At 38.9% G+C, this 22,303-nt stretch overlaps 2 protein-coding genes across 2 annotated transcripts in view; one reads left to right on the top strand and one right to left on the bottom strand.

Annotated features, from left to right (window-relative positions):
• The window catches only part of espn (espin), a 43,340-nt gene extending 41,350 nt beyond the window's left edge, over positions 1–1,990 (bottom strand). Inside the window, exon 1 of the mRNA XM_068733666.1 lies at positions 1,229–1,990. Within this exon, the coding sequence (XP_068589767.1) occupies positions 1,229–1,528 (300 nt within the window). The 5' untranslated portion in view covers positions 1,529–1,990. The remainder of the gene's footprint in view (positions 1–1,228) is intronic.
• Positions 1,991–15,619: 13,629 nt separating this feature from the next.
• Positions 15,620–16,580, top strand: LOC137889630 (transcription factor HES-2-like). The gene is made up of 3 exons (XM_068733578.1): positions 15,620–15,841; positions 15,951–16,134; positions 16,243–16,580. Exons 1-3 carry the CDS (start codon positions 15,620–15,622, stop codon positions 16,578–16,580), a joined length of 744 nt encoding a protein of 247 aa, XP_068589679.1.
• Positions 16,581–22,303: the final 5,723 nt, after the last annotated feature.

Here is a 22,303-nt window from a genome sequence, read left to right as displayed (position 1 = left end):
TGGAGACAGTAAATAGATGTTAGAGCTCTTATTACTGCATTTCAAATTAAGAATCACATATTAGACGATGGGTTGAGTTTTGGTTCATCTGTTTGTGTTGTCTTGGCCTAAATTATTTTTGAACAAGAGTACCATGGGTCAGCTTTGTTGCTTTGTCATTAGCACTGTCTAACCAAAAAGGTCTTGGGGTCAATTGGACTGGCTTGATCATGTCTATGTGGAGTTTTCACGGTCTCCATGTGTCTGCACGGGTTTCTTTCTACAGTCCAAAAAAATGCGCTGGTTAGGTGAACTGGAAAATCTTAGTAGCCAGTAATTGTAAATGTTGTGTAATCGACCAGAGGGTACCTTGCCACTCGCCAAAGCGCGCTGGGATACCTTGCAGGATGCTCTGCATAGTGTAAGCAGATGTAGAAAATTAAGAATTATATTGTGTTACTGAAGATAAACAACGTATTGTTGAAAAATACTAGAATAACAGTAGAGGCACAATAGCTACATGAAAGTCTAACTAGACTCCTTACCAAACATCTCGCCCACTATCGTATCAAACTACACCATCATTCATCATATCAACGTCATTATGTATTTGCATGTGTGCCCTTTTGTGCGTTACTGTGTGTGCTGTGTAAAAATTACTTTTGCAAATCCAGTTTTGCATGCTTCATTATCATGGGAACACGAGGCAGTGCAGCAGAGTGGATTTAAACAAATGCCAACAAAAGATGGATGATTTCTCAATTATTTTTTTCTCAGTGTTAGCACATGTTTTGTGATATGTCATCAGAACAGCAATTAACAAAAATGCATTCAGACCCTTGTGTGTGTGTGTGTGTGTGTGTGTGTGTGTGTGTGTGTGTGTGTGTGTGTGTGTGTGTTTTTAACCAAATGTTTAAAAGGTCACCATGTTTGTGATCTCTGTAAGTATTGATGCTTAATCCGTTATTGGTGGGGGGTTTTTTGCAGGCAGTTGCCATCTTAGAGGAGGTTTGCTTTTGTTTTAAACAAACTACAGATCACCACTCAATATAAAAGGATAGTGCAGAACCTTGGGGACTACTAATAAATGGTGTCATGATTAGACTTAAAAAACAATTTATTGGCACTGTGATCAACAGACCATTTGTGGAAGTGGCTGTTTTGAACAGCAACACACACAAAAACACCCTGAATTAGGCTACGGTCCGCTGCACTTCATCGTGTACAATTAAGGCTTAAGACCACTCACCTCTGGCCGACATCCCCCCTGGGTCAGCAGCCACTGTAAGCAGGCCAGGTTGCCGGTGGCTGCCGCGTCATGCGCCGGACTTGCCCCGTTGTTCGCCAGGCAGTTACCCGCCAGCCCTGCCTCCTCCACCAGGAAGCGCAGGCAGGTTAGTTTCCCGGCTCGGGCTGCGTGGTGGACCGGTGAAGCCCCCAGCACGTCCGCGACGTCGCTGGTGAGCGCTTTTTGCGCTAATTGCAATTTCAGAGTCTGCACGTCCCCTTGCCTTGCGGCAAGCAGCGTTATGTCCCCCTCCACAACCATCGCTGCTCCTGCAGATCGGACGACTCCTTCCTTTAGTGGCCTGCGTTGAGCCCGATCAGTTCACCGCGCTGATGGGGTTCGGCATTGTATTTACAAAGTTTCAGATCATGTCAGTCACCCGGTTGGTTTTGTGTGGATAACTCAGTAGCCGCTCCACCTCATCGCAGATGACAGTTTCCGTTCATATACATTTAAATACGCGATATATTTTACATGTTGAAATACAACTCAGTCCTCTGTTATTTATCTGAGCGATAAACTGACCTGCTTTCTATGTTTTGCTGACGATGTGGCTCATTTATTTATCCGCTTCTTTTCTCTCTGGCGCCCACGAGATGCTGAACACCTGTTGCACATGTTTCTAAACTATCTTTGTTTTAATGCGTTTATTCACCCTGTTTGCCAACGTCATGTGCCTCGAAGAATATTCCGCAGTGTTTTTCTTGCTATAGCAGATGGCGACATGGGACTCACCGCCTGTTAAATAATCCATTAGGGGGAGGATCACTGAGCCTGTTACAGGTTGTTGCTTTCTGGAAATCGGCTCAGAAGTTAAAGGGGCAGTACGGAGAGGCTTCTTAGAGCCCCGAGTAAAGCCCACTGCCCAATGTGGTGGTGGGTGTCAAACGCGCGGCTACTAATTTAGCAATGGACTTTTTGAACACACACCCAGTCTTGTTTGCATGCAGCCTCAACGGCATTCATTTTACATGTGGCCCTGAAATCAGCACCGCTGGACACCCACAGTCTGTACACAGGGCCATCTGCTGGCCTTTCATTACACTGAGCTTTCGGAAAATTGTTGCACTTGTTTAGGATTTTGTCTTTTTAGTGAGGGGTTGTCAAGTATATCTTGTTGTGGAGCTATCTCTTATTTTTATCATCATTATTATGTATTTGTTGTTGTTATTAACTGTCAAGAAAAGCATAATTTTCTGCTTCTGTGAAAATACAGTAATATACAACCCATCTCTCTTTCCTTTTGTAACTATATATCCTGTATATCACAATAAAATACGTTTATTCTTACTACTAGTAAACGTTTAGTGTATTATTTTGCTAAATGGAATTGTTGTGGTCGCAAATAACCTTTTGTGTGCACTAGCCGCTGATGCATACAAATCCTGCCAAGAGTGGAACTATTTACTTCTGGGAGATTAATAAAGTGACAACAATATTGTAATTACTATGATTTCCTGTGATGTGTGCAGTGGTGGAAGTAACTAAGTACATTTACTCAAGTAATTAAGTATCATTTTGAGAATAGGCTTCTTGACTATCTCCAGCTCATGCAACGTTATCTCCAATCGACTCAAGAGAAAGATTTTTACTTTAATCTGACATTAGTTAGTTTGAGGATTTAGATTGTATGCACAAAACATATAATCTAAAATATTGAGTCTTCATTACCTAACGGCATACAAAGTCTATGCTTACACATTAATGGATAAGTAACAATAATCCAATAATGTAAGATATAACATGGGACTGTCATGATTATTTTTATACTTTAGACATTTAAACACTTTTAATCGAGTATAATTTTGAATGGAGGACTTACTTGTAACAGAGAAGATGTAAGGATGGAGGAGTATGCCTTCCACCACTGGATGTATGTGAGAGAAAAATTTACTCACTCACACAGTCAGATAATTCAACCTAAGCCTAGTTTTACACATTTAAACCGTTTCTCTGCTAAGTTTTTACTTTCACTTGCAGTTCATAAATACAAGATGTTAAAATAAACCACACACATTATGATTTTGGTTTGCTTTGGCCTTGTCTTGAGTGGCGAACAAAGTAGGCTTGATATGTCATATATAGTAAATACGCACGTTGCATGAACCTGACGTTGTCATGAACTGTAATACTTTTAATCACCAAACGGTGGCAGGAAAGCTTCATATTCACCACGATACAGCTGCACCTGCAGAGGTGTTCAGGTGTCAAGTCAACAGTTTGTATTGGCTTCTCTAAATCACATCTAACTCGCACACGTTGGGACATTGAATAGCCTATATCCGAATAACGACTTCATAACAAAAACAACTCAAGTAACGTATGTCAATTTTTATCAAAACTATGGGCCAATTTAACAGCTGGCTTTTATTTACACACCATGTAAAGGCTATTTCAATTCAAGCTATACTCGTGTTCACTCCTGTTTATAGGTGAACGTATATTTGGCGCGTTTTTATATTTTGACAGGATCTTTTGGGAGTTAACATCATAATAAGAAAACTTACATCCTCACACCAGGTTCCGCACTTTCTTCCTCTTCACACTGCCAGATTAGGTTGATTGATTTTTGCGCTTAAGCGGCTTCTGCCTGATGTGGGTTTGCTATAATGGATGGGGGGTGGGTTAGTCTCGTGCTCGGCGCGTGCCTCTCCGGCCCATCTGTTGCACTGGTCCAACTGTCATAGACACCACGCGCCGATTTGGGGGGAGGTGAGAGGGAATTCCCACGAGTGGTCTGACTAATGGTACAATTCCCTAAAGGACGTGGACAATAACTTCCTAACACGATTTAGTGGGCACTCCATCACTCCATTATCATAATACATAGCCTATCTTATGTTATGGGAATGATAGGCATATGAAGATAAAAACAAATAGATGTAGCAGGCCTCTATGATAAGACTTATTTGAGCAATAACATACTATTTTGTGGAATATATTTATTGTTTTTCATAGTCTACATAGCCTACCATTTGTTATCCTACCCAGGAACTATATTCACTGGGTAGTAGAAATACATATTGTGGATTGATTGAATTATCAAAGGGATTTTTTTTGTTTTGCAAGAGAAAAAAATAATATATATATATATATATATATATATATATATATATATATATATATATATATATATATATATATATATATAAATAAACCCACAGTTTTTGATACCGACACAGTTTTAAAAAAGGAACTGTTCAAAATTATTAGGCTAAAGCTTGACCCCTGGACATTTATTTTATATTGAAATTGGCTATTTGTTCTGCCTACTTAACCACACTGTCTAAGTGTGTTTATTTACTTATTTGACAGTCTGTTAAATGAGGTCGACATGAAGCGCAGAACACGTCTTTGGTGCAGCTGCAACCATCTTTACAATGAAGGGTTGACACAGGATTTAATCATGTGTAGGTGATCTGGAGTCTTTTCCCAGGCTTCGCCAAAGACGCTCCCACAACTTCAAGCAGTGAGAGACTAAATCCCTATTGAACTGGAAAGGGGCTGCCAACGGTTTTTCCTCGGAGCCTGGGAAAGCTGGGATATTTCTTGCACGCGTCAGACGTGCGACAGTTATTCAAATTAGACTCAATTATTCAGCGCGTGGGCCCCATCTGTTGTATGGTCACATCTGCTGCGCGGCAACATTCAAATAATGATATATTCTGCTGAAGTCCATGCTGCTTCTAACGTATACGGCCTGTTTGCAGCGGTATAACCGGCCCCAATTCAATCCAGTACAACCCAGAGAGGAACACGAAACTCGTTGGTAAAAGTGAACAATTTATGATTGTTGTTCTATATTTGAGCTTTGAAACCGCACCATGCCTGTCACAGATAGACAATGAATTAACATTTTCATGACTGACCCACAACCATAACCTATTTATGAGAAGACAAGTCTCGATAATGACCACTAGAAAATTAGAATTTGAGTTTGAATATTTGAGTTTATGATTATGATAATAAACATGGTAGTAATAATAAAAATATGAATGATAATAATAATAATAATAATAATAATAGTAATAATGACAAACTCCATTTACCACGTCAGACGTCATGGTTTTAAAACCACATTTAAAACGGACAAAACAATAGTATATGCTTGTAGTCATACAGAGCAGCTCCTCGCGCCCATCTGCAACTGCCGAGCTGGGTGGCGCGTGCCCTATGTAATTGCTTTTGCTTGAGTAAACCTGGGCGCGTGCTGGGAGGATGCCTTCAGTCTATGATAAACCACGGAGAGAAGCGTGCATGATCTAAATTACTAACAATATTAAATCAGCTACATGTTTACTTAATGCAACATAAATCATATAATTCACATAAGAGGCACACACATTGTTTATAAAAACAGACACTGGACAAAATCAACTTTATTAAGCAGCTGAAAGAAGACCAACACACACAACGAGAGGAAATCACTTTATTTATCCTTTTCCACCCTCCCATCTTTAAAATAGTATTGCATAATTTCATCGTATCCTAACCAGTCTTTTGGATTGGCATATCTGGAGCTAAAAATGCATTTCTTTTTTTGTAATTTTTTATTTTTGGACAGTAGCTTCGATTGCAAAGTATACATCATCACAAGGGCAGTATTCAATATATGCCGTCCACAGTTTTCCAAAATTGGGTAACTTAAAAATAATCAAATTTAAGCCATCAGGAAAACATCTTAAAGCAGTCTTTTGTAAAGTATTCTCTGCATGGAGCATTAAGAAGTTGATATTATACCTATGTGGCAATCCTATTATAAATGTAATACATTTTATATTTACATTTTTAATATAGTAGCGATTTACTGAGAATATAAAAAGCGTATTTTTAATTCAAACTCTTCATAAATTATGCAATCGCAGTAATTGAACAATACAGGTTTTGTCATTTCCTATGCATTCTGAAATGCTCACATTTAGCCTACTCCTGTTATGTAATGTTTATTCTAATTGAGTTCACCTTGCATTTTATACAGCCCAGATTTCAGTAATGTATGCTGAATTGGAGTGATTTTTCACCCCAAACTTAAGATAGTAATCTGAACAAACATTAAAAGTCTATAAGCCTCTATTTTGGGCTTTTTCAGACCAAATATGAGAACTTTAACATATGTTTGGATCACGTTCCTTACTAAAATAGGCAATTCATTAAATTCCTTTTAGCAATTGCAACTAAGTATAACTAACCACCAAGACTGAATTAAACCTATATCAAAAGATAAACAGATTTTCTGTATAACTTATAGTTGTAACTTATAATTCATGGCTGTTTCCCTTATGATGATCCCTGGAACTTTTAGTGCAGGTAAACTTCTAGAATTAACCAACAAAAGCAGGAATAAACATTTTAAAAAACAAGCATTTCTGAATTGGTTGGGCTACGTTGTTGCAGCTTGTTTCTTCTCAACACAAGTTGGAGATCTTCTGTCCTCTTGAACTCACCACGCAGGCGTGATGTCTCTCCCACAGGGAGCCAGTCATCCGTGAGCTGCAGTGAGAATTTCTACGGTCAGACTTTCTCACACTCAGGCTCATTAGCAACCGACAGAAACAGGACAACTGATTTGACAAGACAGGCGTTTAAACAATGTCAGCGTTTAGTGCAAATTAAGAAATAAATTGACTGCAAATATGGTGGAGTTTAAATAATTTTTCTCTGTCTCAGTTTATTTAATTTTATAAGTTATAAGGCCCTCAGTATATAATTTGACTTTAGCCTAATAACACCAACTAACTGTATATCATACATTGGAGTCAGAGTAGCTTTACCCTATATATACAACACATGTTAATATAGCAGATATTCATATAGCAATATAATAACATCTAATCCAAACAATGTCAGTCACGTGTTATAGTTAAAACAGGTTATAGATATCATTTTCAACTTGTTAGACAAATCTCAATATTTAAGCTCAGATAGCGTTACATCAAATACTGACAATATATTTCCCGTATTAAGCCATAAACATTCATCATATTAAAACGGCTAATTGAGACAGGTCAAGATAAGTGGCTTAGGTTTAATGTAAATCACAGTGTCTTGAGATCATATTAAGCCTTATACTACACAAAAGTAACATGTTCAAAGCACAAGCTGGTATAAATATAATTTAAAAGGAGAAGATAACATACCAGGGTGTGACTTCGTTGCCCCTCTGCACGTCATTTAAAGCCCATGCAGCGGCGCGTGCAGGTCGTTGCTGGTTGAAGACTGTGGTTGTATTGAGCGCCCTTTTGCAGCACGAGGTTTGGGGCCAAATGACAGAGACGCGTTTTCTCTGAGGGCGGAAACCTCGTTCAGGCCACGCCCCTCCATAGCGTTGCTCCTGCACTCCTGAAGGACTGTAGGAGGACCATGCAGCAGCTAGAAAAATATAGATTTAAAATTCTATATTCTTTGTTTTGTTTAAGCTTAAGACTGTATTCGCAAGCTTGGGTCTCACTGGGTTGTTCGTACAACAAGCAGAGGAAATTAATTTGCTTATTTGCTGTGGCCAGGTTCATTTTAAATTGAAAATGTAATAAAAGCATCAATATATTGTAAAAATGTTTTAAAAACAATTGAAAAGCGGAGAAAGGCACACATCCATGCTCGTATAGCAACAATGAATACATTTTGAGTTGATGAGCACAACCTTTGGCTAAATGTGATTCCTTTATTCCTGTATTGTTACATTGTTATGAGCAGTTATAGCAATGATATTAGTAGTACTTTTGGAAACATAAAAATGAATCTGCCTTATCATTAGTAGACTTGGACAATATCCTTCTTCTATATTGGACATTACTGCAACATAGAATATACAATATATGTATTTTCGTGATTAACCTCCCACTCTTTAATTCCCCCCTGGACAATTCTTAATGGTCCCTGCACTTCAAAAATAATTCATCGGAGCAGGAAAGCCATCTGCTGCCTTTGTCCTCCTGGCTCGTGCTGTTCTCGTGCCCCTGATATGGCAGCACAATGGATCTCACTCGATCAGAAATCCCATATTCAAAAAACCCGCCAAGAAGCCGCCTGGCCTGTCTGTCCAATACCTCGATTGTAGGTGTGGCGGCTATAATCTCTAATATCGTCTACAGGCATATTATTAACGAAATTATGAAGAGGAAAAAAAACATCGAATTATTTTGTGTTTTAGTGTCGCTTTTGTATCATCAACGTCTGTTCCCTAAACATTAATAGCGTATTAGACTGACTCCGTTGAGCGAGGTGCATTACATGTGTGTCAGAGCTGGAAACGACTGCTATTGGTGGGGAAGCCAATGCGACGCTATAAGTTTACCTTTGTCAACTTCGAAGAGCAAAACAAATGTGCGCCACCAGATGTGTGCTGTGCCTTACAGCTTGGCGTTTGGCTTGGTTAGGCTTGGTTGGATATTCAAATCCTGTCTGAGCCATCCCTCTGATTTATGCAATGTACAATTACGCAAAAAGGCTTCTCTGAAAACAACGCTAGGCTCGATGCGTTGCTCTGCAATAAACTTCCTTTTCAACAGGGGACAGTGACAATAGACGAATTAAATGGCACCGCGTTTGTAAAGTAATAAAAGAGCCACTAGTGTTTGCATGACATCTCCAAAACCTCTCAAGTCTTTGTCTTTCATTCAATTGGAACCATAATTCAACCTAAACCTGGGTTCTTTCATTAAAAATGTATATTTTTGTCCACGCTTGTATTTTGTCATGTTTTAAGTAGAACATAAGTTCCACCATATGTATCGAAACTCGCAGTGCACAATTTCATGTCTGGTTTTAAGGGCTTTTTGTATGTTCACCATAGCAAACAATAGACTTTGGTCTTATGTCCTTTAATTAACAAAAAACAAGCAGAAAGCGCAACATTTCATTGTTTAGAAGATATGAGGCCCCTGACATAATTTGACTTCAATTTAAGGTATCTGCAATTTAAAATACACTGCATGTATTTTACACAGACTCTTTACATCTAAGGTTTAAATAACTTAAGTCAAAGACTTGCACCATATTGATAAAGAGGTCACTTGTTTCTACATGATTTGGGCTGCTTGTTTAGCGGCGTTTTATTCAGAGAGCACTTTAATTTATCATTAAACCTCTTTTGTTACCGTCTCATTTAGCACGCGACCTGTAGGGATGCTGACGCAGACTTTGGACAGAATCAGTGACGTCGGATGGACTTCGTGCGGGAGAAAACAAGTTTGGGTTTTCGTCACTGGTGCGGCAGATGCTTTATGAAACTATAGCGTTGTTTTAGGCGTGGGAAGCTTCTTGGCAACTTTTGATAGGTCTTCCTTTTGCATCCCCAGAGAGAGAAGTGACTGCGTCTCATCAGTGCCTTGTCAAAACGAACCAACATTACAAAACGGGGCTATAAAAACATTTGGAAACGAATATTTGACTATATTTAATCTACAATAAAAGAAAAGATGCATTTGTATAGCCTCTGTTTATATGCCAAGAACAGCTCTACCATAAATTCTACTTTGACAACGCTTATGTATTACCAGTTAGTGAGGATAGCAAATATTATAATATCTTTCAATATAATGCATATATGCACATATAACATAAAATATTTGGCACTCTTGTAAAAGTAACAAAATGCGTGCTGTTCTATTGTGTTGCTTTAGAATGTACACAAAAGGGCCAAAACAGTCATTAGCACTTTTATGCATTTGTTGATGTCACACTCAGGATAATTGGCACATAGAACAAAGAAAGACTTTATGAAGATGGGTCTTTTTGATTGTTTCCTATAGACCCATGTTGACTGATGTCACTTAGACTGACACTAGAGCTGGTGTGTCGATGTTGGAAGGTTGATTCATTAGCAGGGTGTTAATAAGTTCCTCTCATGATAAAGCCCAAACATAGAAAACCCTTCTGTATTTCATTAACACACATCTCATTGCAGATTTTCCTTTCAGTATAAGATGCCGTTTTGGGCATCCAAAGAAAAGAAAAGACAAAAGTATTTATTATCCAGACCTTCTAAGAACAATTACTACATGAGGACCAACATAATGTACTGACAGGCCTGAATGAGTGACTTAAGAACAGAATATTCTCACAGACAGCTTTCAACTGTTAAAACACCCTCTCCTTCAGCACCACGGACAGTGGTCACCTCATTAAGCACCACCACAAGGAGCAAAAGTGTCAACCACACCTGACTCCTCTTGATCAGAGAAGCAAAGCCACAGATGAGGCTCTAAAAAAAGAAGCCAGAGGGAGAAACGTATGCCCTTACAATATCTAGAAGATCCCTTAAACCACATCCCCTTAGTTTTCTTTGTTCATGGTCTTCCAAGGAAGCCCTGACAGTTGTATGACCTCCTCTTCAAAAACAAGTAAGTAAGTAGATAAGTAATACATAAGTTAATCATGGCACAAGGTCCATACCAGCTTTTTTTCTTCTTTTTCTTCTTATTTTTTAGCTTTGTCTCATGGTGTTCATCATAATATGCAAACTCAATCTGCTGATAGAACTGAGATGCGGTTGGCAGCTACTTTAGTTGGTGCAGCTTTAAACCTAAAAAATATGTTGCCATTTGCAACAGAAGTCAAATTAAATTCAATAAATTGACATGGAAATCAAATATCTCACTGTAACAGGAGAAACAGACCTACCCTGTGAAATTAGTTGTTCCTATAAAATACAGTAAACTACAGGCAGCTGAGATCACCAGCATCCTGCTGTTTTACAGTGAAACAACCATAATGTAATTCAACAGTACATTACTGCCATTTTCTACAGTGTGAGGTTTACAGTGTAATATTTTAGCTACTGTAACCTGCCAGTAATGTGTTTCTACAGTGTTGCTATTGTAATCTACATGAACCGTTGCTAATTGTATGTTACACTACACCGCTGACAAGTTTTCTTCATTTCTATATTGAGACAAACTACTGAAAATAATTGTGTTCCAGTATTAAATTATCAGCATTTTTAAAAATGCACACACCATCAACAACCAAAAGAGGATGACACAAGTGACAGTTTAATGGATCAGAACATTTTAAAAGGCTGCATCGTATAATACAATGCAAAACGTATTATTTTAACTTAAAATCTACCCAATAATAAAAGTGCATACCCTTTCTCGGGGCATCAATTTAAATTTAAGACAGCGGCAAATATTTTGTTAAAAGAAAGAAAATAACCATAAACACCAGCAAACAAAGATCAGGGAATGCACAATGTCATAAAAAAGTATTGGCATTTGAGTGAATGACTAGAACTATTTGTTAAAGAACCATTTGAATTGCAGTTAATTTCCAAAGCTAAATACTTAGAATATAAATATACTCTGTTGGAATCCCAATACTGCTGAATAAATGTCAGTGTCCAGTTGCTTGATCTTGACATTGTTGTTTGAAGATATACTGAAAAGTGGCCGAAATCAGCAAGCTCTGTGATAAAGGTTAGCTGGACTCCCTCACAGGTGATTCAGCATTCAGTGCTGATCCATGGCTCGGTCTGTCCAAACTGATGCAGACAACGAGAGCTGTTTAATTAAGTGACCAAAATATTGGGTGTTGTTCTATGTTTAACACAAATAACTCCAGTATACATCAGTACATTCTCCAGTAATCTAATACAATCCCATTTAAGTCGATGTTCTGTAAATTACCCCATAAGAGTTCATCACTACAACACTTGTATAATTGTTTCCCCTCCATTGCTCGATTATACAGTACTAAAAAATGATTGGCTGGTAAAACCTCTGCTGAGGTAGACCCCTGTTAAGCACAATGTTCATAGAAAACTTAGTGCTGCATTTAATCTTACATTTTACTTAATTCACATTGAGAAGATGTTGCTAACTAGCTATAGACATTAGAATTAAACTAAAACTTTACTTTTCAGCAAGTTCAGATTCACGAACTGAAATGGGTTTTACTCACATGCAAGGCTGAAACAAGTACAATATCACAGGTTATAAATAGTCAAAAGAAAAATTAAATGTATCTACTCTACTGCAGTAAAGTACACCGTTAGTTGGTATTATTAGGCAAGTAGCATTAGCCTTAACTTACTAAATCTCCTCAAGAAAAAGCAGTCGTACAAACATCTGAAGACAAACTTTTCTGAAAATGCTCTCTTGTGCCTCCCAGATGCTTGCTATGATTAAACTAATTTAAGGTAAGCAAGAATTTAACACTTTTGTGTAACCAAATGCCCAAATATAATTGCATCCTCTCAACATGATATTACTTATCTGTTTGTTTGATAGGAGGATGAACAATGATTAAATGATGAAGATGCTTGCATGCTTCTGTCCCTCTATTACTTTTAAAACAAAAATACTGCATGATACCGTAAAATCGGTGGCATACTGATGATTTTCAGGATTGTTTTTGGCGCCAAATAAAATCAAAATCTACTGTATCCTCCTGTATTTTGGAAGAACAGTACAATATTGTTAGAATTTGGTAATAATTGTACTGACATTCTTATTTCATCCTCGTTATTTACAAGAAAACATAAGTGACAATTTGCAGCTAAAACACACCACGCCTCAAACCATTTTAACATAGAATTGTTTTTTAATTATATTTAATATATATATTATATGTTATATTTAATTTATTTTAGCATTTCATTCATCATCCATTTCCAACCATCTCATGGGAATCACAAGAAATAAATCATTATTTACGCCCATGCAAAATGTATGGTCTTCATATAATACATTTTAATATATAAAACCGTGTCGGATTTGATCACACACTGGGAACAATAGGAAGTCCATCCCAACTTGGCTGTCTCAATGCTATAATCAAACTCCAGCCAGCAGTCTACAGACGCTTCAGTATGATGCGGATAATGTTGGCATAGATTTTGGCTTGGGATGCCAGACATCCTGTTTTTCAGCCAGTCCCACTATGAAGTCTGGTAAACTGGAAGTCTGGACGTCTCCTCTTAGCCGCAGTGGTGCACGATCGCCCTCAGCGAGAGTCCGTACGCTTTTGGTTTCACTCATCAATAAACACGTGCAGGATCCATCTATCTGATCGCCATGGCTCGTGTCAGTCTCATGCCGTTTATACAACCAAATTCTCACCTATCAGAATTATATTCTCAAACTCACATCATATTTTCTGGGAATACATAAAATACATTTTAACTTTTTGGTCCAGATTACATTCTTACTCCAAACTGTAAATTATGTTGTTACTTGCAATTTTATTTAAAGGCAGACAAGACAGGCAGCAACATAAGAAACACATAGTTACAGACAGAAAACACAGAACAAGACAAAAGAAACTAAAAGTTAAAAGACAGTGACGTAACCGAGTTAATTTAATGATAATCCTTTGGCCATAGCCACATTTAGCTAGTTTTTCCTTTGTTCGACTTAAATCTGACAAATAGTCAGGTACTGAATTCAATAGCCTGTAGTTTAACAAGAAGAAAACAAAGAAGCTAATCATATCCCTCTCCCATACACTTGCTGGAAAAGTCCACTGTTCTGTACGTCCTTCAACAAAGGATCACTGTGCTCTCAGCTTGCACAGATGGATACCCACGCTGAAACCAGGACAAAAAGGGTCCCAACCGAAGCCTCTCATGCACTTTTTGGGATTTATCTCTAAGGGTCCGTTCCCAGACTCGACTTGATGGCAGTTATTTGGGGCCCCATGGGGCAGGACGCGTGCAAAACCGCGCATCTATAATGCTTGGGGGAAAAAAATTGAGGGTTGAAACCCCTCAAGCTACAACAGGACAGCTTGCAACCTAGGAGCAACGTTGTGTTTACCAAAATGATAAGAACGTGTTGAACTACATATCTGTTTCCTCATACATCAACTGAAATGTAATTGATCTTTCAGTGTGTTGAGCATGTTCCCGCTCTTTATATCCCCTTAAGCCTTGAGGTTGGACGTGTTTCGGTAAGCCTTTTGTGCGTAAACAGTTTGCTATATAGATGGAGTTTCATTTGGGGTCTTTTACTGTGAATTAATCGTACTAGGACGTCTGTTTAGCATCTTGTTGGGCAGTGATGTTTTACATTGTCCACTTTGTACTAACGTATATATCACTGTGCCATTGTGTCTATATGCGCTCAGACCCAAAACCTCCCCCCTCCAAAAAAGACGAAAAACGTAGTTGATGCACATTGATGATGAGCCGGGATGCTGATGGGAGCAGCGGCAAAGCGGTGAAGCAGTGGGAAACAGAGGAGGGGGTGTGTCTGGTGTGTAGAGACGGAACATGAGAAGATGGGGGAGGGGGCTCCCGGGGCTCCCATCTGTTGCGCGCTTGTGGCGCGTGCCGAACACGTGAATCCTTCAGGCAGCTCACTGCGCTGTGTTAGGTTTAATGGTCTGCAGCAGAGATTGACAGAAAGTTTTCGAGGATGTCAAAATAAAATCTGTTTATTTTAACTTTTGAATATCTACGTTATGTTTAAAATTGTAGTTTTTAAGGGATTATCACTTCAAAAGAGGTCCAGTTTGGTACTGAATCAGTTGCCTATTCTATTCCTCACCGTGTTGTGCTAGAGCAGGCTTGTGTGCTGCATGACTCCTGTGTGTGTGTGTGTGTGTGTGTGTGTGTGTGTGTGTGTGTGTGTGTGTGTGTGTGTGTGTACATGCATAAGTTAATACTCCGCAGATGCGCGCACCTCGCTGCGTGTGTTGCAGGTTGTCACGTCACTCCTGTCTCCTCCCCCACAGCTCCAGGTAAACACCGTGTTGTTGATATTGGAAACAAGCTGCTGACGGTGCACAAGCAGATGTTAATTAATATATAGCGTCGCTTGGGTATCTGGTTTATTTATTGGAGGAATAGATTAGTCCTGTCACCTCAGAATCACTCATCGGGTTCAAGTTCTTTTGTTGTGGCGGATTGACAAATCGAGGCCATTAGCATAAATAAACTAACTGAATATACCTATATTTTGATAATGTGGATCTAACTTTTTAAATTGTTTATCCAAAACAATGCAACTTTTAGGCATATCTCATTAAACTTTTTGTTTAAAGATTTGGACGCTCATTTGTGGAAATTCTCAATGCAAAACGATACTAGTATAAACTGGGTAATAAACAGAAAGAGTGTAAATTTAACAAAGCCATGCAGGCGAATAAAGAAGCAATCCCTACTGAAAAATATTACAATAGAGGAGCTATATAATCTTTTAGAAACACAGCGTTGTTATATGTTGTATATGGGGTGGATCTTGGGTGAACGTTAAAGCTTTAAATTTCAAACGCAATAAAGTGCAACATCATCACGAAACTCCGCATACCAGCGGTGTCTACGCAGGGTCCCAAAGGGACCAGATGGTTCAGACTGGAGCTCCGCTCATCTCCCAAAGGCATCGCCCCCCCTTGTGTCAAACCCTCAGCACAATGGCTTGTGTTCCCGCCCCCCTGACGCGCTGGGCCCACATAAATAGGAGGCTCTCCAGCTCTGCGGCACACTTCAGCGCAGCCGCTCCAAGAGCAAGTATCTCCCCTCAAAAAGCACAACAAGCAAACGAAATGAGTCCCAGCATCACTACCGAGGCCGGCCAGCCTCTCCCTGCGAGGTCCACCGTGGCCCAGAGAAAACAAGCCAACGAACTGAGAAAGGTAAGAGAAAGAGAGACACTGTATATGATTATACGTTACTGGAAATGTTTTCTCATTTGACCCTTTTTGAAAGTGCTGCTGAATAACGTGTTTTCATTATTTCTTCCAGACTCTTAAACCCTTGCTGGAAAAGAGAAGGCGTGCTCGTATTAACGACAGTCTCAGTCATTTGAAAAGCCTGATTCTTCCTCTGGTTGGCAAAGATAACGCACGCTACTCCAAGCTGGAGAAAGCTGATATCCTGGAAATGACCGTCCGTTTCCTCAGAGACCTTCCTTCCTCTCCCGTCAAAGGTACGCCTCATCTCTTGAACTACGAAACGCATCGCGCAAGCCATCTTATCTGAGATTGCAGTCTTTACATAATATTCAAGTCACTAATCAAATCTCTTTTCCCTCCAGATTCTGCAGACAGTTACAAGGAAGGCTTCAAAGCCTGCCTCCAGCGCGTCTCCACCATGCTTCCTAAAACGAGTCTGGATCAAGACGCGTGTCAGCGGGTGAACGAATTCGTCCAGCAGTCCATGTCTGCGGCCGTCACCCCGACCTGCCTGAACTGCTGCGCTCAGAGCTCCAGGACTCTCCCTCAGATCCAACAGAGACTCCTGAGCCTCAAATCCAGCTTCGGCTCCAGAATGGAGAGCCAGTCCAGCAGCAGCAGCGGCGGCGGCGCAGTGGCTCCCAGCGGAGCGCAGTCAGTACCACAGGCAGTCAACGCTGCCATGTGGAGACCTTGGTAGATTAGATGGACATTCACCTCATGCGTGTTATTTTTTTTTTTTGTGATGTTATTTATGCCATTTGTATCTGTATGTCTTAGCGATCATGAATTGTTGGAGTTGCTGTACAACAATTTCATTCAGCATTTAGCTCATTTCGCGTTTAATGCCAGAGAGCACACGAGCACAGATCTTAGAGAGACTGAAGTCTTTGAGCTTTTTAAAAATGCAATCCTCTTTGGGGTTTCAAAGATATATGGGTTGTAGACAACACTTTTGTAAAACCCCGAGGGTTAATTTGTTTGAGGTTTGCACGATGGACTTAAAAGTATTTTGGTCTGTGCAAAAAAATAGTCTGTAAACACTATGTGTTAAATATGATTATGTTATTCATTGGCGTTATGTGTATATATATATATATATATATATATATATATATATATATATATATATATATATATATATATATATATATAAAAAAACATGTTTTGTGACACTTGTAATGTTTTGTCATCAACAAAAGCTTTTCAATAAATGTACATTTCTCGAATATTGCTGTTGTTTGATCTTTGATTTTGGTGTGTTCAAATGATCTGAAATTTATCATGAAACCGTCTTATTAAGAGGAATCTCAGTAATATGAAAGGAATAAAAAAGGCGCGGAACGCATAAAGCCAGAGGTCAGCCTGAGCCTTTTGATGCTGATGAGCAGCTGCTCTATTGTTGCAGATGTGAGGCGCCTCCCTTGTTGCCGCCAAATTGGTGGGAAGAAGTTGGGCTGGTTGTGCGAGGGGAAACACACTGAGATGACTGCGGTTGGGAATTTCAATCGCACATTTGACATCACCCAAAACACACTTGTTTTTCAGTAATTTTACAATATGTAACATTTCCTAAATAAATAGTCATCATATCCCTGTGATTATGGCTTATTACCAACTACATTCTCAGCTATTATGAATGTATCATATTAACACAACTTTTTTTTACATTTTGTTGTACATGGACAGAATAATACTGATCAGTTCTAATACTTGACTTTCTTTTTCTAAACTTGGCCTATAATGCATTATGTAGGTATCTATAATGCATTAACTTTTGGCATTTGATAACGTGTTGATATCTCTGTTTGTGAGACAACAGTGTTGCGCCAGGAGTGGAATATCAATATATTTTTTTTAGCTTTTAGGCCATCATTAACCTATATCTTTATTCAACATGACATTAGCTCTGTGTCTTTTAAAAAAACATTGATTGGTGCATTCAAAGATGGCCCAACATCCTGGATTTGACTAATATTTTTTTTTAATGTAGCAAACAAATTAACATGATCCTTTTCACAACATTCATGATATAATTGTTTATACACTGTCTTTAGTGCAGACGAGTCATAAATCTTGGATCTTGGAGAATTGCTGAATGGACCAACAACAGTTAGGAAATATCTCTTGGATTAAGCCCTATCTCAAGCACATTTTATGTATGTCCAGGTTTACTGTCAGACTGAACTGGGATGAACTGACGTAACCACTGATTTAATGAGGTAAGGAATATATATATTAAAACTTATGATATTCTGTTCAAAAAAGGTCACCAATGATGCAAAGGACATGCAACTTTACAAAACCACAGTCCTACCTTTTGGACCCTAGACCGATTTTTAGGCCCTCAGCTCGAAAATAGCATACCCATACGATAATGAGTGTAGCGTTGCAACTGTAAGAGCTATTTTAATACTTTTGGTAGTAAAATAACCCTAACACTTGTGAGATGCGTTGATATGTGTAAATATCAGTATATATGTTACTGGTTAAGAGTAAATTAAGATGGCACACAGCACAAATTGAAAATTCAAATTTTCAAATGGAAAAAAAAAGCAATTTCAGGATATTTCTTTATTAGAAATCATGTAGGTACAAGCTTTCCAGCTCTCCCAGATCATAGAACTATATGTTGAGGGTCTCTAAACTAATTTTTACTTTGATAAAGTGAAGCTTTATCTAGTACATCTCGATCTAGTACGGCGAGGTCAAACAAGGTCAACCAAAATGTAATTTTGTTCCAGCTGTTTCATTGTAATTTTATATACTATATAATTACATAATTCACTTATTTTATCACTAATAGTGTTCAACCTATCCATATGCCGCAGTTTGGCATCATTTTGAGAGCCTGGATCCTCTCTGAGACTGTTAATGTTTGTCATCCATGGGATTTTATTGTCTGAATTCCAGTTTTTTTATCCTCCAAAGCCTTTCAGACCGTGTGAAGGGCTGATTTGACCCAATGAACGTTCCATAGATACGTCACAGCCTGCTCTGTTGAAACAACCTAAGGTGACTTTGATTGACAGAATCCGTTAGCCAATCAGAAAATAAAAACTACCCGAGTGTCAAATTTCTCAAATCCGATTTGCTGAGACGTATAACTCTGCCCCTTTCCGCTAGCAGGCGCACGAGGCACACGACGGCAGCGCCAGCTTTGAATTCAAACAGAGGATGATGAGCTGAACAGGTGGACAGTAAACTTGAACGGATTCATTTTTTTTTTTTTGCTGCAGAACATCTCAAAGTAAGGAGCTGGTTTATGATGTGATCGATTATGCGGATTAGGATGATGGATTTGTTTTGTAAGTAAAACTGCGAGGCTGTGTCGTAGCGGAATGTGACAAAATGGCTGCGACCGTCTGGTCGCTAGCGATCTCCGGAGCTAACAGGTGTTAGCATTGAATTAATTTTTCAAAACGTTATTGGCATAAAAGTGGCGAGTGGGACTGCCTAGGGGGCGCTATATCGACTGTGTTACTTGGTATTATACGTAGCTTTGTCATATGTTGTGTTTGGAGTGTGTACAAACAGCTGAGATGACTTTGTAGTGCAGGAGCTGCAGTTTGAGCAGGTATGCGGCATCATTATATTTGTTACTGATGAGTGCACGTTATGAGTGGATTCATTTTTGGATGCATGCGTCCTCCCGCCGGTGGGGGCGCTCGGGCCGGATTGGTTTTAAAGCACAAGTTTAGGTTCAAGTCTCTTAAAACAATACTCACACGCCCATATGTGCATTAAAACACATCAGTCACGTTATTATTCCTGCTGCCCATACTGACTGTGAAGAGATCTATTCCTAGTGCATCTTCAATGGAAGTGATGGAGGACAAAATCCATCATCCTCATGTCTTCAGCATCCTGAGGTATCAAGTGGATATCTCCTAAAGGTAGTTTTCTACGTATGAATCTCCCTCTTTGTGGTTCCAGACAACGTTTAAACAAAAAGACCTACATGTCCTACATCTCATACGTTAAAGTTAAGCTATAAGGAACCTCTCAACTGGCATGGCCAGGAGGAATGATCAGAGTGACCAATAACTCAATGTACATATGGGCATGTAAACATAGTTTTCATTAAACATTTTTTTTAAGTTGTCTGCCAATTATATACAGTGCCTTCAGCAAAAAATCAGACCCCTTCACTTTTCACACACTTAATTGTTTTGTAGGTGTACTGTAGTTTTGAAAATATGTTTTTTGGATTTATTTTCAAATGTATTAAACATCAAATACTGAAATCGAAAGAGTTCGTATTCAGACTTTTAATTCAATACTTTGTAGGATCCCCTTTAGCAGCAATTAGAGCTTTGAGTCTTCTGGGTGAATCTCTACAAGCTTTGCGCACCTTGATTTGGGAAGTTTATTCCATTCTGTCAAGCTCAGATTGGATGGAAGGGTCTAGGACAGTCAGAGACTCGTCCCAGTGCCACTCCACCATTGTCTTGGTTGTATGTTTTGGGTCACTGTCGCTCTGGAGTAGGTTTTCTTCGCTGTATTTGGCTGCAATCATCCTCCTTCAGTTCTGACCAGTCTCTCTACCACTGAGAAGCACCCCCATAGCATGAAGCTGCCACCACCATGCTTCACCATAGGGATGGTATTTGCCAGGTGATGCGTGGTGATTGGTGTTCGCCAGACAGTGTTTGGAGTTGTACCAAAAAGAGTTTGGTCTGAACCAGAGAATCTTTTCCCTCATGTTTGGCAAACTCTAAGCCGGCTGTCATATGCCTTTTATTCAAGAGAAGCTTCCACCGAGCCTGGAAGCCACTCTTGATAAGTGACTAGACTATAAAGGCCTGATTGAAGGAGTGCGGCTGAGACGGGTCTTCCATCTCTAGAGAGGACTTCCGAAGCTCTCTTAGAGAGATCGTTGGGTTTTTTGTCACCTCCCTTACTATGACTCTTCTTGCCCGGTTAAGTTTGGCTGGATGGTCAACTCTAAGAAGAGTCCTGGGGATTCCAAACTTCTTCCATTTAAAATTGTTTGAGGCGGCTGTGTTCCTGGGGACACTCAAAGCTTTAGAAATTGTTCCATACCCTTGGCCAGATTAACACTCGCCACACTTTTGTCACAGAGTTCAAAAGAGAGTTCCTTGGACTTCATGGCTTGGTTTGTGTCCTTACATGCAGAATGAATTGTGAGACCTTATATACATGCCTTTATAAACTATCTCCAGTCATTTCAGTTTGCCATAGGTGGACTCCAATTAAGTTTAATCACAGATAATTAAAGCAAACGGGATGCACCTGACCACAATTTTGTGGCACCACACCAAAGGGTCTAAATATTTTCAGATTTCACTTTTTGATTTTGAATAACTTTGCAAAAAAATCTAAAGACATGCTTTCAATTAGTCATTATGGGTTATTTAGTGTAGATTGTTGGTCAAAAATGGCTACATTTACACAATAAAACATAATAAAGTCTTCCAAAAGTGAAGGAGTCTGAATACTTTATGAAGCCACTGTATGTTTTATTTAACGAGGAAATATTAACTAATCCTCAACATAGAACATAAAACACAGAGGTTGCAAAACGTGTAACAGAGACTTAAAATAAATCAGATGAAGTATGAAGATAACAATCATGGCTCACAAACTACATGAGAAAAAACAGTAAAGTAATGTTGATAAAATAATAGCAATACATATACCATAACAAGTAATATATAAACAGATATACACTAAATAAAAAATCTTTAAAACAGATGGCACTGATGATCACAATATGATCACATAATACGATAATGACAGCTGGATCGGCTTTCCTCCAATTAAAAAATATTGGATTTCAAAGCCATGTCTGACTGAAGCATGTAGAGGGAGCAGCAGAAATGAATGCTCTTTCTGTTGCTCAGCACTCACTTTAGGAACAGAAAGAAGTTCCTGGAGTGTAAACAGCATTAGTTACCAGCCTTATTTTGAGCAAGAAAATTGCAAAGTGCAGATCAGTGGGCATCAGTGGGTGTGTTGCCAGTTAGGACCAGCCAACTTTTTCATACAAAACACAATTATGGTTCAGGCTGCAGAGGGAACCTCAGAGTATGTGTTTGTAATAAGTATCCACAACACAGAACAGACAAAGAAAAGGTTCATTCTCTGCCTTAAAAATAAAAGCAGGACTTATATATGAAGCAAACTCTCAACTTAATTCCTTGTTGTAATGTAATGTGATGTGTTTTTGCCATCATTTCCAGATAACTGAGAGCACAAATGTACAAAATTGTTACAAAAAAAACCCCATTGCTATACACATTCATATAATATACATTATTATGGAACTAATATGTTTTACAAGGTCTAACCATTAACTATGAAAGATATTTTGTCTAAAAAGTGGTGGAAAGGGGACATAAATAGTCCCATAATACGTTAACCTCTAAAAGCTGAGATCCACGTTGTTCAGTGTTTGTT

This window comes from Cebidichthys violaceus, unplaced genomic scaffold (assembly GCF_023349555.1).
Source record: "Cebidichthys violaceus isolate CVI_PGR_0920_01 unplaced genomic scaffold, fCebVio1.0.p SCAF_6, whole genome shotgun sequence".
NCBI classification, from domain to species: Eukaryota; Metazoa; Chordata; class Actinopteri; order Perciformes; family Stichaeidae; genus Cebidichthys; species Cebidichthys violaceus.
The sequence above is the reverse complement of the archived record's forward strand: the minus strand, read 5'-3'. Positions and strand labels throughout refer to the sequence as shown.